Raw genomic sequence first — 15,333 nt, forward strand, 5'->3', positions numbered from 1 at the left:
GACCGGAAGCACCGTTCTCCTTCTTGTCAGCAGGTCACAGGCAGTTTTATGTCAGGCTCCATTCTCCTCACTGAGCAGCGTTGTATTCTCAGCATGGCATCTGAAGAGCTGGCTAGGAAGCTGCAGTCACGGCTGGCCGCTACGCAGGAGGTTGAGCCGAGGCCGGAGCCCGAACAGAGCCCGAGCCCACAAAGACGGCAGGAGCCGGAGGCAGCCGGAGGCGACTCGTCCTCCGAACTGTCCGCCAAACTGACCCGCAGGCTGGACATCAACGAGGGCAACGCTGCTCCTCGACCGACCCGCGTCTTCAACCCCTACACGGAGTTCAAGGAGTTCTCCCGCAAGCAGATTAAGGACATGGAGACTGTGTTCAAACGGTAAGGCTGAAGCTAAGGTTTCTTTTGTTAGTCCATATACATATGTAACAGCGGTCCGACATGTTTACTTGTAGTCGTGGGGATTGGGACTGAAAGAGCATGTAGGGCTGGAAGCTCATGATGAGATTAAGCTTCTGCTGCTGACGTGAAGCCTCCAGGTGAAAGCACTGGCTCGTACTCTGCTGACTGATTCAAACTGACTGCTCACTGCAGGCCCTCTTCTCTATTAGCTGGCATTTCGTCCTTCTTGCTTGTACATTTTGTCCATCTAGTGTTGTGTCATACAGAGGAGAGATGTGAGTTTTTCTGGTATTGCTGTATTGCTGAAAAAGCCATGGTTGTCAGACTTTGGCATGCCACCCCCACCCATGTCCAATGAAATTGAGGGGTTTAGGTTTATTGACAACCTCAACTGGCCAAAATAATCTGTGCAGAGCAGTGGAAATATGATATGCAATATTCACCTTCTCATAATCATCTTAATAAGCTACACTTTCCTTAACTTGACAGTATTCATTATTGCACTATTACTTATTACTTATATTATTACCTTGTATTATTATACCGTACATATCAACCTCTAAATCCACTTTTGTACTTACACTTATTTAGCTTTTATACATATATCCACTTTGTACTTAATTTATCTTAGCTGTATTATAGCGTATTATATTTGATTTGCGTAGAACTTCTATTCCTGTGTGCATTAATGTGACAGTGAGCTGCTGTAACAAAAGAGTTTCCCCTCGGGGATCAATAAAGTATTTCTGATTCTGATATGGAGTCTGAGATATGTCACTGAAAGGCTCATGTATTTCTGACTCTGATAATGAGTCAAAACTAAATGTGTTATTTTCTTAGTTATAGAATATTTAATCTTTTTAGGGCAGCATCTTTTAATAATCAGTTAACCTGAAGATTAATCTAAATTATTAATTGATTAATTATTTGGTCTACAAAATGTCAGAATGTCCATAACAATTTCCTAATGTCCAAGATAAACAACAGTTGAAAACCCAAAGATATTTAGTAACCTATCATATAAGACAAAGAAATGCAGCAAATTCTCACAATTGAGATACTGGAAAAAGTGAATGGCATTTTTGCTTGAAAAATTAGTAAACCAGTAATCGATCAAAATAGTTAATAGTTTTCTGTCTATTCATTAATTGACTAATCGTTTGAGCTCTAAATCATTTACCTTTTATTTTTGGTTGTATTTATTGTTTCACCTTACTTACACTTTCCTCAGAACATTTCTTGTTTCCCTTGTTTCTCGTTTGATGCTTTGGTGTGGGAAAGAATTGAACTAAATGACATAGATATTGTCACAGGCTGAAGATGCAAACAGCTTTAGGCTCCCAGTGTTCTTGGGAGAGCTGACATTTGTCAGTGTAGCAAGCTAAAAACACTTAGTTTCTTGTGCGTGTTATCACACAAGATCTGTTATGTTTCTCAGGGCTGACACCTTCTGGTCTGTTGGTCGATTGGTTAGTCGATATGCTCTTGTCTGACCAAATTCTCATTTGTTGGACAACATTCGGTGGTGTTACTTTCATAAGGAGAAGGGCGCTTCTTAATACATTATTTTCTCAGGCGGGAGAGATATGCAGACCTGATGTATTGTATTTTTGAGTGATATATTATGTTAAAAATAACATTGATTATGTATAAAAATAATACTCAGATATATTTTACTCAACAAATGTGTTTCTGTTTTAATAATTGTATGCTTTTAATAGACTGTAAGACTTTTAAGACAGGAAGTCAAAACACCCCTGTTTTCACAACTTTGAACTCACTCAACCTAATGGAGACTGCGAAGGGTCCGGCTGGGTCCGGCTGCAGGGGGCTCTGCGTGAGCATCCAGTTAAACCCCTAAACCCACGATGGGCTAATGGAGGACCGTGACGTCGCTATTAGATCTAGGTCAAATTTCATTAAAAGAAGATGGCGGCATTTGAGTAATGGTGAAGCAGCAGGTAGGTAATCACAGCTCAGTGAAGCTGAAGTAGAACGTATGATGTTATTGCACAAATAAGTATAAAAACATTTGAAAAAGAAACGTTATTTATTGCAGCTGGTTAATGTTAGCTAGGTTAGATGCAGAATCAATGTTAGTCTTGGAATGACAATAAGCTAATGTTAGCTTAGCCTGCCAGCATGGTGTGTGTGTGAGAGTACTACTTATGATGATATTTTACAAATAGTAAACGTTATTTAGCGCAGGGTTTTTTGTTTAGGATTAATGTTAGCCATATCAACTAACGTTACCGAAGCTAGGCTAATGCTATCGTAGTTAACACGAGCTGCCAGCATATGCGTGTGTGATAGTGTGTGAGAGACAATAGCTGTGTCTCGATCCAGGGGCTGCATCCTTCGAAGGCTGCATTTAAAAACCGAATGTGTCACAGCGGGCGCGACTAGGCTGTCCCATTTCAAAGGCTCCTTCAATGGCCGACAAATGCAAGTTTGTATCTCTGCAGACTTTGAGAGGGCGTGGTAACTGTCAATGTTTTTTAATTTGGCCAATCAGATTCTGACAATCCACTGTCATTCAAAAACCAATTTCACCAATATGCTGCCTGAAACAATTGTCAATCACTTTTTAATGAAGCGAATCACTTCACAGTATTATAAAGGTGGAGGTACACAAACAACTCATGCTCCATCCATCAGTTTTTTTGTACGGACAGTTCCCCCGCACATTCAAAGTCTCCAGTCTGCAGAGATACCCTACTCAACAAATGCAGCCTTCTTTTCCCTAATTTGGATGGTGCAACGGGTGGATCCTTTGCAGCCCAACCTATCCCAAGACGCATTGCGCTCCGGTGTTGAAAATGGCGTCCCCAAACGTAAGGTTGACAGCGGCTAAGGATGATTACACTTTTAAATGTAAGTATTGGGTTTCAACTCACTCCAGTACCGATACAGATTTAAAAATGATTGATTATTACCTCTTCACCGGGGCCAGAAACTTAGAGGTATTTATCTCCATTTGATCATCTTGTACTTGAGGTTACAGTTTAATTAACCCTCATCCTATACAAAGCCCATAATAATAAGACAACTAGTAGATAGGGCAATACCCATTTTTTGTAGTGCTGTCACAGGGATGCAACCTGTGACTTGTTACCTTTTTTCTTTTCTTTTTTAAACCCAAAATAGGGCATCCAAGTAAATGATTTCTGGGGGATTTTGTGTCTGTCTTGCTGTGTCACCTTTTCCAATCTTCCCAAGTGTGCATCCCTGTGCTACCATGAATGATAAGTGTTTCCCTTTTCTCTTGTTTTCTCTCTGTGATTAGGACACTTCTGGAGAAAATGGGCCTGCTGGAGAAGGTGACTCCCTTGCAAGCCCCCCCAAAAATGGGACAGTTAAAAAAACAAATACAAAGTATGTATATGGGATTTTGAAATTATATTTGTTTTAATCATGCAAGTTAATAAACACACTTTTGTTGTTGTTGTTAACTGCCATGATTGATTTCCTCTGCCTTAGGATTGCAAGTGTCCAGGGAGAGGGCATGAGTGGGAAACCCACTGCTGCACCTTGGCTGTTGTTTGTTCTCATGGATAAGGTGTTTGGCCAGAGGCACCCCCCCAATTGCCTCCATCTCTGAGGACACACCAGGGCCAAGTACCAAGTACAGAAGTGGGTGACCAGGAGGAGGAGAATGGACAATAAAGACTCTGTTGTCTCTGTCAGTGAGACATCATCTGGGGTGGTCTCCAGAGTGTGTTTGGGGTGTCTTGTGGCAAATGGACCACCTCCTCAGTGACTCTGTGGACGATGCGGTAGACAGTGGAACAAGGCATCCCAAACACTCTGGAGACCACCCTGTATGATGCCCCACTTACCAGCCAGAAGAGAAACACCAGGATCTCAACTGTGGGACCCCACAGGAACTGTGTCTCTGTTCCTGGTTGAGAAGGTCCGGCAGCACTGCCAGGGCCTCCCTGCTCAGCCAAAAATCAGGCCTTGTGTCTTGCTGGTTAAAAACCTGTCCAGCACAGGAACACTCGGGTTTATCCTGCAGTACAGGGGTCTGGGCTGGTTTAGGGAAAGAAGAAAAAGAAAAACTTAAAATTAATAATAGCTAGATATTAAGTGTGGAGAGCTTAGATAGATAAGGATTAAAGGTAGATAAAGCTTATCTGTCTACTCAACCCGTTTCAGGTGATTCATGACAAAATATTAAATATCCAACAAATATTTAATATTAAAGGAAGGTTAGGGTTATTTTAAATATGATATGCTAATGTTAACATTACTGTTGTATAAAAGTACACAGCTTAACCAATGTTAATGTTGGAGGAAGTACTCAGATCTTTTACTTGAGTAAAAGCAGCAATAACTGTAAAAATATTGCATTCAAAATCTTACTTAAGTAAAAATACAATGTATTAGCATCAAAATATACTTAAAGTACCAAAAGTTAAAGTAGCCTACAGAATGGCCCGTTTCAGAATAACAGGCCTATATGTTATATTATTGGATTATAATTATTGATGCATTAATGTGTTCATCACTTTAATTTTGCAGCTGGTGAAGGTAGAGCTCATTTTAATTACTTTATATACTGCTGGGTAGCTTAATCTATAATAATATATTATAATTTATTAGTTGATTTATATTTTGTATTCATCTGAATCTGCAAAGTAACTAGTAACTAAAGTTATCCAGTGGAATGAAAAGCAGCGGTGAAGCAGCTCCATTTCCTCTAATAAATGGTAAAACAACAACAACAAAAAAGAGGTTATAATTAACATTACTGGCTCCATTTCTGCTGTGTGCCGATTGTCAATGGCAGTTGTCAAGGTCGCTAGGTGACAGGAGCAACTCTTTTTTCAATTTTCTGTTGTTTTACATCATAACTTTAGAAACAGTACTGGCTAATAATGTAGTGCTTGTACAACATTACATCTCTGTTTCGCACCATTTGGCTGAATAGTTGTTCTAAATCAGATAAATGTTCTTACAATTGTCCACAGTGACTACATATTGTTGTCACTTCTGTGCATGTGTTCATACTGATGTTATCTTTGATGTCTTTACATCACTATGACTATGACAACATACAATATTTTGACAGCCTGGGCCTGTTAAATGTTAATACTGCTAGCCTTAAATTTGAAGCTTCCTGTTACTGGTGTCGAACATACATACCAGTTTGTACTAATGAAGATAGGAGTTTTAAAGTTAAAAAATGTTTCCAGACCTTTTGTGAAAGCATGACATTTATGTAGTATTAATGGCAGAAATTTTTAAAATATTTTTCAATATTTACATGTTTTCATGTATATTTGAATTGCTTACGTCATACTTTCCCTTGCAATTTATAGCTTGTGGAAACAAGAAAAAATTGAGCAACTCAGAGTTTAATTTTAATTTCAGTCTTTATGCTAATGCTATGCCTCCTCCTCAAACAATATCATTGTCTGTGATAAATAAAGTAAAATTGTTGATATTTGCCATGATTAAGTCGCATAAGATCCATCCATGCATTATCTAGCTGCTTGCCCAGATCAGATTCATGGTGGGAAAAGGGCAAGCAGAGCAGTCCAGATAACTTTTCCAACTTGCTCAAGTTCCTCATAGGAGATCCCCAGGTGCTCCCAGACCAGTTGGGAGAGTTGGCCAGCATGTGTGTGTGTGTATAATGTATGTTCCCCACCAATCAAGTATTTCATTAAACTGAAAATATTAAATGAACTTTTGACTCTTGTAAACATTAAACATAGTTGGTGTAAATAGGTTTTGGGGTTTTTCGATTAGATCTTTATTAGAAATCCACCAAATTCTTTTTATTATGTGACCCAAATGGGTGTGAAAAGAATCATTTTTAGGATTACAATAACAGTCAAGTTTTGAAAATCAAAAAATATTTTTTTAAGTTATCTTTTGCACAGAAATACATCTGCAGAAAAGTAGTTTCAGTGAAAAATGGCCACTCTATGGCCAAAAAGGATGCAAAGTAGAGAAGAAGAAGAAGTGGGCCAATCATAACAGACTCGACTAAAAGGGGCCGCGGCTTGAGGTGCTACAGACTGCTACTGAACATTTACTCAGCTCCTAATTAATTTGTTTATTAACTAATTAACACCATGTCAAAGAACCAGCACAAATCGCTACATCACCCCCCGCCTCAGAGGACAGAAGAGCTGAGTCGATAAAGTGTATTTTTTAGTGGTAACGTGTGTGCATTTTACTACGGACTGCTTTCTTAACTGGGCCTGTGTTTCGGTTTAACCAGTGACCATGTTAACTGGCGAATTTCAGCCGAATGCGTCTGTGGTTGTCATAGTTATGACAACTGTTGAAAACAGGAAGATAATACGTAGCTGTCATTGTGAATGCCTTTGTTTAGTTTTGCATTACAATGTCAAAAGATACCTATCTGATTCGTCTCTGGAGTCTTGTTTGTGGAAACCTGTCATGTACTCAGTTGCATTTTGAACACGTTGTTTGTTGTTAAGGAATATGTCCAAAACAGGAAGAGAGCAAGTGAGAGTAAACGTGTCACCTAGAAGAACTATTCAGCCCTTTTTAACAAAAAAAAAAGGACGTCGAACTTAAACCAATGTGAGAAAATAAAAGTCGGGAGATTATCTCAGTACGCCATTATCACCCACTACTGCATTGTAGGCATAGCATAAAACATCTTAAACAGCCAGCCGTCTCTCTTAAACACAGGAGACAGCAGATCAACTTGTGACCACACTGTACATGCACTTAACACCATTTTGGGATTTTACTGGTTTCCAACACAAATAAGCCACCGTTCAAAACATAATTGTAGTGCTACAAATCAATGAAGCAAATGTTTATTTTGATGTAATCACATGGAAATAGTTTGAAGATGCTGCATCAGCTGCACAATAAAAAAATCAATGTTTTTCAGACCAAAAAACTGTAGAATTGAGGTCCCTCCACTGTTTACAACCCAGCCAAGAACACAGACACGTCAAACTGTCAAGTTCATTTTATTCAGGACAGGCCAAAATCAAATTAGTCTCAGACAGCGTCACAATTTGTACAACATATTACACCCTCAAGGAGAAGATGCAGAGCAAATAACTGCAGCTAACACATGGTCCATGCATAAATACGGAGCAAAAACTGGCCAATTCTCCTGGAATATGAATCAGAACTGCAATATGACGGCAGTACCTATATTACCCTTCACTAGGTATATTGTATGGACACACCAACTCCATGTTAATGTCCATGGTTTTTGAATGAGGGTCAACAATCATGTATGGGTTTTATGTCTGGGTGTTTATATACTTCTGGCCATATAGTGTGTTTTCTATAACTGATGATCTATAATCTTGTGTTTCAAAAGATTTAATATCTAGCCTATATATAATGTGTTTGTCATATTTACACATTTTATGTAGCCTATAACATAGCCTTAAGGCTACTAATATAAATAGATAATTTATATACAATAAAAATCGGTGTAAACAGTGGCTTATTTGTGTTGGAAACCAGTGCAGACTGCAGCATATCATCTGCTATGCTGAGAAGATGATCAGCTGCAACCTACCGTCATATTCCAGTTCAGGAGAATTTATTTAAGCGAATACTGGACTATATTCAAATGATAATGTAATTCCACAATAGTATTATAATTTTCCACATTTGTATGTGTTATTTGAGTAAAAATGAAAATGCAATAATCCAATTTTCATTTCCACATACTTGTACGGGCGTCCTATGACTAAATGAAAATGGAAAAGCTGTCTGACATTTAATTTTCAAAGTTGCAACCCACTGAACAGTGGACATCATTCAAATGTTAATTCAAATTTGAAAATGAAATATAAACAATGTAACCTGATTTACCATGTATGCAAGTACTATTTAAGTCAAAATGAAAATGAAAACGACATTTGATATTTCATTTTCAAAGACTTAACCTGCTGTACAGTGGACAATATTCAAAGGCAAAAAGGAAAACTGCGCCCCCAGTTTTTGCATTTATATTTACATGTCACCACGCTCTTTTGGGGTCAACATGAAAATGAAAATGAAATAACACCATCAAGCACATCATGTTTAATTAGGAAAGTATTTTAAAAACACACACACAAAGGGCAACCATATACTGCATACTGCCGTTAGAAACTGAGTACAGTTAGCGGATCAGCCTGAACAGCCACTGTCAGTAATCAATACAAACACACATTATTAGACTGTAAACCATTAATTAAACCATTAACTAACCGCGGTCAACGTCAGACAGCCTTATCAAACTTTAGAAGTTAGCTTACCTAGTGTTTCTGTGTGTACATGTCTGGAAAAACACTCTCTAGGAACACAAGATAAAAGGTGTCATATGACGTCCTCTTGTCAATTTGGCATCAATATAATCCATATAGATAAACTGTGCCATACTTACATAATTTCAGTAAATTATTATGATTAAAATTAAGATTTCTCACTAAAATATGTGCTGGTTGTTGGATCAGATACACACCGAATTAAACACAGAGTCATAACACTGTTAATTCACCATTGTGTGTGTATGAGACGGTATTTGTGGAGTTTTTTCGGTTGTTTCCAAAGTAACTACCCTGTTTGCTGCTTCCCGTTTGGTGCTGGAGAGATACAGTATATGCGCAGATGGTAAGAAAAAGTTACCGAGTTTTCTTTAGTTTATTTTTATGTTTTCAACACAGATTTGTTGTATAGCATTATCAGGGGGAAAATATGGTACGTCCCTTGGACGTGTCAACAGTGAGTTCACTGCCTCCTTTCAGAATTTATTGCATCAGAGACGCAGGATGCATACCTAGCAAGATCACTGCTGTAGAAATACGAGACGGAGAGACACCCTGTGGCTATTAGGTGGGAAGAATACAACCAACCTGAAGAGACACTTGAAGGTGCTAACTGTAAGTCGTAATGTTAACTAAGGATATAAATTTGCTGTTATGTTAAGTCAATGCTACTGGGCAGTTGGCTATGTCAACTTGTGGCAAATTTGCTAGCAAGCCACATTGGCTTAGCATGGCTGGAAGCCAGTTTTTCTCCAAAAGAAGTTTTTGGTTTGTGGTAATAAATGAATGAGTCTGGCTTCCAGGCTAATGTTGGCTGGTTTAATGTGTTAGCTAACGTCAGTTCGTTAGCATGCAGGACTTGACAATTAATGTTAAAACTTGTCAGGGACAAGTAAACTTTTTGGTCGGACAAGTGAAATGCTTTATCATATATTGTCCTATCATTCGAGTGAAACCTATGAGGAACAACCGCGTTGGCTTTTCAGACCTGTTCCCCAGTATGTCAGTGCGCATCACGTGTTGCTGCTATAATGTTTATAGCCTGCAAATTTATTTATTTATATATTTGGATAAGCAACTTGTAATTATGCTCGATCCGTTTTGACTTACGTGTCCTTACCAGAAAAGCAAGCCTTGTGCATGCATTGCCATTATTACCTAGTCAAACTGTTGTTTCTAAGATTACACAGCAATTTATTTGGAAGATATTTGTGTATGATTTCTTAGCTCTAAGGCCAGGTAGGCATATTAATCGACTCGATTATTTCAGCACTAGTGTGATTTTAATGGTAATCAATTAGTTTAAAGAGAGAAAACATTTTGACTAAAAGTTGACTAAAATGTTATGACTAGTAGTCGACTAAATCTATACTAAAACTATGACGGACAAAAATGACTAAAATATGACTAAAACTAATAAGCATTTTTATCTAAAGACTAAGACAGAATCTAAAATAGCTGTCCAAATTAACACTGCTTTCAGCTCATAGTTTTGGCTTTATTGCCCACTGGTTTACTGTCTTAGCTCTCATCAACCTTGTTTCCAGCAGCCGCAGCAGGCAGCTGTTTTCAGTGAAAAAGTTCTGATAACTCCACTGTACACTACTTGCTCAGCAGCAAACAACAGACAGACATAGTTAGAGACTAGCTGGTGAACATAGTGGAACATTTAGCAGCTAGATAGCCAGATATTTCCCTTAGGAGTTAGTAGAGATCAAACCAGATAGACACCAACCAGCTAAAAGGAGAGTGAATATTGGACTTAGATTTGTAGGGTGACAAGAAACACGACTCCAAATGAATGATAATGTTGCTCTGTCTGCTGGATGTGTAAACAAGCAATTGTTTACAAACATGTTGACTCTAACAACTTTATAAGCTCATATTAAATGATTAATTACAACTTGAGCTGCTGTCCACAAGTGGCCGAAACTGAAAATATAGCTGCCATTTTTGTCCCCTCATATTTTGGTTAATTAAGATATTCTGCAGTTACATGTCATGCAGTTAAATGTGACATAAAATTATGTTTAAAAGCTTTATAATAGTAACTGAACTGAAGTTTGTGTTTTATCTGATACTTTGATACAGAATTTGAATCTTAAGTGTTATCCGTTAACGTGTCCATCTTGTGCATGTGCAGCATTGTCTGGTTCCGGTTCCGACTGTAACAGCAATATTTAAATATCACTAATGCAAATATTAGAAACTGATTTATTTTGTTTTGCTTTCCCTATTTTCTAGAAGCTATTTTATAGGGGTGTCACGATTCTCCAAATCCATGATTCGATTTGACTTTCGATTTCAAGGTCAATCTTGAATTCGATTTTTGATTTAAACTTTTTTTTCATTTTTTTTTTTTTATTTAAATTTAATTTAATTTATATAGTGCCAATTCATAACAGAATAATCTTATTGCACTTTTCCTATAGAGCAGGTCTACACCGTACTCTTAATATAAGACTCTTAATATAATATAATTTACAGAGACCCAACAAATCCCACCACAAGCAAGCATTTGGCGACAGTGGCAAGAAAAAACTTCCTTTTAAGAGGCAGAAACCTTGGACTCAATGGTGGGCGACCATCCGCTGCTGCTGTGTTAGGTTTTGAGAGAGGGAGACGTTTTGGGGGAGGAAGGGTGGTGGAGAGGGAGGCACAATGCAAATTTTAATTGTAGTGTTAATATTAATAAATGAATAATAATAGGAATGACAGCTATAGGAAAAATAATGTCAGTATTAGTAACAGAGCCAATAACAACAATTGTAGTAGCAGTTGTCGAGCAGGAACAGTGGGGCAGCAGGTGGCCCACAACCACAGATCCAGTCTCTGTAGCTCCGGAGGCAGAAATACCTGCTGAAAGTGACGGAAGGAGAGAGGAGAGAAACGAGAAAGCACAAAACTACGGGAGAGAGAAGATGTCGAGTTAGTAACATGCAGTAATGGAATAGAAATGCATACAGATGGAGAGGGAGAGAAGGAGAGAGGAAAGAGGTGCATCATGGGAAGTCTCTCGGCAGTCTAGGCCTATAGCAGCATAACCCTAACTATAAGCTTTATCAAAGAGGAAAGTCTTAAGCCTCTTCTTAAATGTGGAGATGGTGTCTGCCTCCCAAACCCACATTGGGATGTGATTCCACAGGAGTTGAGCTTGATAACTGAAGGCTCTGGCCCCCATTCTACTTTTGGAGACTCTAGGAACCACAAGTAACCCTGCATTCTGGGAGCGCAGTGTTCTAGTCGGATAATATGGTATTATGAGATCTTTAATATACGATGGTGCCAGACCGTTAAGAGCTTTGTAGGTGAAGTGAAGGATTTTAAATTCTATTCTGGATTTTACAGGGAGCCAGTGCAGAGAAGCTATTATATTGGAGAAATATGATCTCTTTTCCTAGTTCTTGTTAGTACACGTGCCGTAGCATTCTGGATCAACTGGAGAGTCTTAAGGGACTTATTCGGGCAGCCGGATAATAAGGAATTGCAGAAGTCCAACCTAGAAGTAACAAATGCATGCACTAATCTATCGGCATCATTTTGAGACAGGATGTGCCTGATTTTTACAATGTTACGTTGGTGAAAGAAGGCAGTCCTTGAAGTTTGTTTCATGTGGGAGTTAAAGGATAAATCTTGGTCAAAGATAACTCAGAGGTTCCTTACGATGCTGCTGGAGGCCAGGACAATGCCATCTAAAGTAACTATATCTTTAGATAACGTGTCTCGGAGGTGTTTGGGGCCAAGTACAATAACTTTTGTTTTGTCTGAGTTTAACATCAGAAAATTGCAGGTCATCCAGGTCTTTATGTCCTTAAGGCATGCTTGAAGTTTAGCTAACTGGTTAGTTTCATCTGGCTTGATTGATAGATATAATTGGCTATCATCTGCATAACAATGAAAGTTTATGGAGTGTTTCCTAATAACATTGCCTAGAGGAAGCATATATAAGGTGAATAGAATCGGTCCAAGCACAGAACATGTTCCAGTCTCTGTAATATGATGTGATGGTCAGTGGTGTTGAACGCAGCACTAAGATCTAACAAGACAAGTACAGAGACAAGTCCATTGCCTGATGCAATTAAAAGGTTATTTGTAATTTTCACCAGTGCTGTCTCTGTGCTATGATGCACTCTAAATCCTGACTGAAAATCCTCAAATAAGCTATTTTTATTTAGTAAGTCACACAACTGATTGGCGACTGCTCTGGCATTACGGAGGGCCTTCCTATATGTTTTAAGACTATCTTGTCAGACTAAACGAGATTCTTCCAGGTAGTTGGAACGCCATTTTCTTTCAAGTTTTCGGGATGTTTGCTTTAATTTGCGGGTTTGGTTATACCATGGAGCTAACCTTTTTTGTTTTATTATCTTATTTTTTAGAGGAGCGATAGAATCGAGTGTCGTTCGCAGTGAGCCTGCAGCGCTATCAACTAGATGGTCAATTTGGGAGTGGCTGAAATTAGCATAGGAGTTCTCTGTTATATTGAGACGTAACATTGAATTAAATGAATATGGGATCGCTTCCTTGAATCTATGAATCTAATCACTGATGACTATGCCATTGTGTCAGTACAAACGTCCTCTGTTCGGTCGAGACTTTCTTGGTTTCCACAATTACTACTTTCGGGAATGGTTAGTGGTTAAATGCCATGGTGGGTGAAGAGAAGACAGATCTGGACTGTTAGGACAGGCGGCCTAACAAACGGCAGGCTTTTTTGATGCACTGCCAGGCGTTGGCAGGCGACGGACACTCTCAGACGATCTGACCCACTTCCCTGTGTGTGTCCCTTGGTGTCTCGAAAAGTGCAGCTACAGTCTACCAGTAAGCTACACTGTGTCTCTAAAGTGTTGTTTAGGCGTGGGTGGAGAGAAAAAAATACTGGGAGAATTGCCAATCCTGCTTTAGATTTTGAAGCTTGAAATCGAAAAGTGGTTGCCACTTAGGGCAACCAAAGGCCAAGAATTTGTTCTCAATTTCTCAAAATGGTTGCCAATGGCAATCTGGCAACTGTTACTGTCAAGCCCTGCCAACCATAGTTTTTTTTTTTGCCATAATCACAATCTTGTTCGCTAATTCAAAATTAGCTTGACCAGAACCAGACCAAAAGTCGACCTGATTTTCTACAGACACCCACAAAAAAGACTACTTGATGGGTTATTTGATAGAAAACAACTGAACAGCAATTTTGATAATCAATTAATCATCAATCAAGCAAAAATAGCAAATATTTGCTGGTTGCAGCCTCTGAAATGTGAGGATTTGCTGCGTCAAATGTCTGAACCACCTTAACTGGCTCCTTTTTGATACAAAGGAGCAGCGGTTTTACTCCAAGCTCCTTTCAGATGTATAAGGTCATCACCCTATCGGGTTAGCCAAGACACTGTGTTATAGAAATGTATTTCAGTCTGGCAACAGAAAGTCTGGTGCAACCCTGGGTCCATACCTTGCATTGTAGCTTGCTGCCATCTGTGTGCGAGTGTGTGTGAGTACAGGCCAAATTGTATAAAAGTACTATACTAATGCAATCCATTTAATTAGTACTCTTTCACTTGGAATTACCACCTTATTGTATTGGAGGGGTTTGCATGTCCCTGCAGAACAGTAAGGTGAGGTCTCCCAGGTGAGGGGCCAGATTAAAACACCTCTATGAATCAGGATCTTTGGAATGAAGCGGCCTTCCCTACATTAGGGACACCTGGCCTCCACTAGAGCCAGGACAGCTTGCTGGCAACCACCTGGTGGCTAAGCCTATATCCATGGGGCCTGGTTGGGCATGATGAAAAACATCTCCAGGCTACGTGAACAAGTTACATAGGCAGGATTAGAAGTCGGGTGTGCTGCCTGACTGGGCTGCAGGCAAAGGTGTGGGCCTTGGTGTGCTAAAAGCTGGCTGAGAAAAGTAGTTCTTAGGATGTGGAATATTGTCATATTGCACTCGAGACTAATGGCATCATGTTGTCCCAGGGACAATAGAAAATGTGTTTGGGACAAACAGAGATCTTCTCCAGGACGCCTCCGGCACGAAAGGGATTTTTGTATGTATGTATGTACGTATAACTATCACTTAGCAAATGACAAACTGGACCAAGCGCTGACTACAACGGAGTGCATCTTCTCATGCTGTTACTAGCGAGACTTATGAAAAATATAATCATTCTGAAATGTTCTCACGGTATCGGTCTATCTATCCCCCCCGCAAATATGTTGCGCTGGTTACAGATCGAGCACATCATTTGATTGAAACAGTCTAGCCAGCTGCTTGCTACTAGCTAGCTAACTTTAGCCAGGCGCTACCCTGGCTATGTGTGAGTATATTATTTTTTCCCTGATAATGCTACATTGTAAACAATACCGGTGCACCACTTTAAGGCCCTTTCAGACACAACGCGATTTGCGCTGCACTCGCTGCTGGGTTCAGCGCACTCTGCGCACAAAGTTCAATCTAGTTGTTGTGGCACGGCGCAAACCACTGGAAGTAATGGGTTTCAGAGTGTAGTGGTGCCGTTGTCGTGTTGTGTCTGACAGGGCTTTAACACCTATTGGTGACGGCCGGGAACACTGTTTAAATGGAGTGTAATCTGTCAGCCAGCGGCAGCAAGCACGTAATTGCCAGCTGACAAAACAAATATCAATGTCGGCCTACAGGGCAAAAGCCATGGTAGCTTTTC

At 39.4% G+C, this 15,333-nt stretch overlaps 1 protein-coding gene and 1 long non-coding RNA gene across 4 annotated transcripts in view; both read left to right on the top strand.

Moving 5' to 3' along the window:
* efhd1 (EF-hand domain family, member D1) overlaps positions 1–15,333 on the top strand; it is a 51,780-nt gene continuing 36,447 nt past the window's right edge. For 2 of the 3 annotated variants that reach the window (XM_044202257.1, XM_044202256.1), the window contains exon 1: positions 2–377. In XM_044202257.1, coding sequence (XP_044058192.1) covers positions 49–377 — 329 coding nt within the window. In that variant the 5' untranslated portion in view covers positions 2–48. Of the gene's footprint in view, positions 378–15,333 lie in introns of all 3 variants that reach the window. The other variant, XM_044202255.1, reaches the window with a different exon arrangement.
* Positions 1,041–6,092, top strand: LOC122878829. Its single transcript, XR_006378543.1, has 3 exons — positions 1,041–3,272; positions 3,685–3,773; positions 3,879–6,092. It is a non-coding gene; the product is annotated as an uncharacterized LOC122878829 (long non-coding RNA).

The sequence above is a fragment of the Siniperca chuatsi genome, linkage group LG7, assembly GCF_020085105.1.
Source record: "Siniperca chuatsi isolate FFG_IHB_CAS linkage group LG7, ASM2008510v1, whole genome shotgun sequence".
NCBI lineage: Eukaryota > Metazoa > Chordata > Actinopteri > Centrarchiformes > Sinipercidae > Siniperca > Siniperca chuatsi.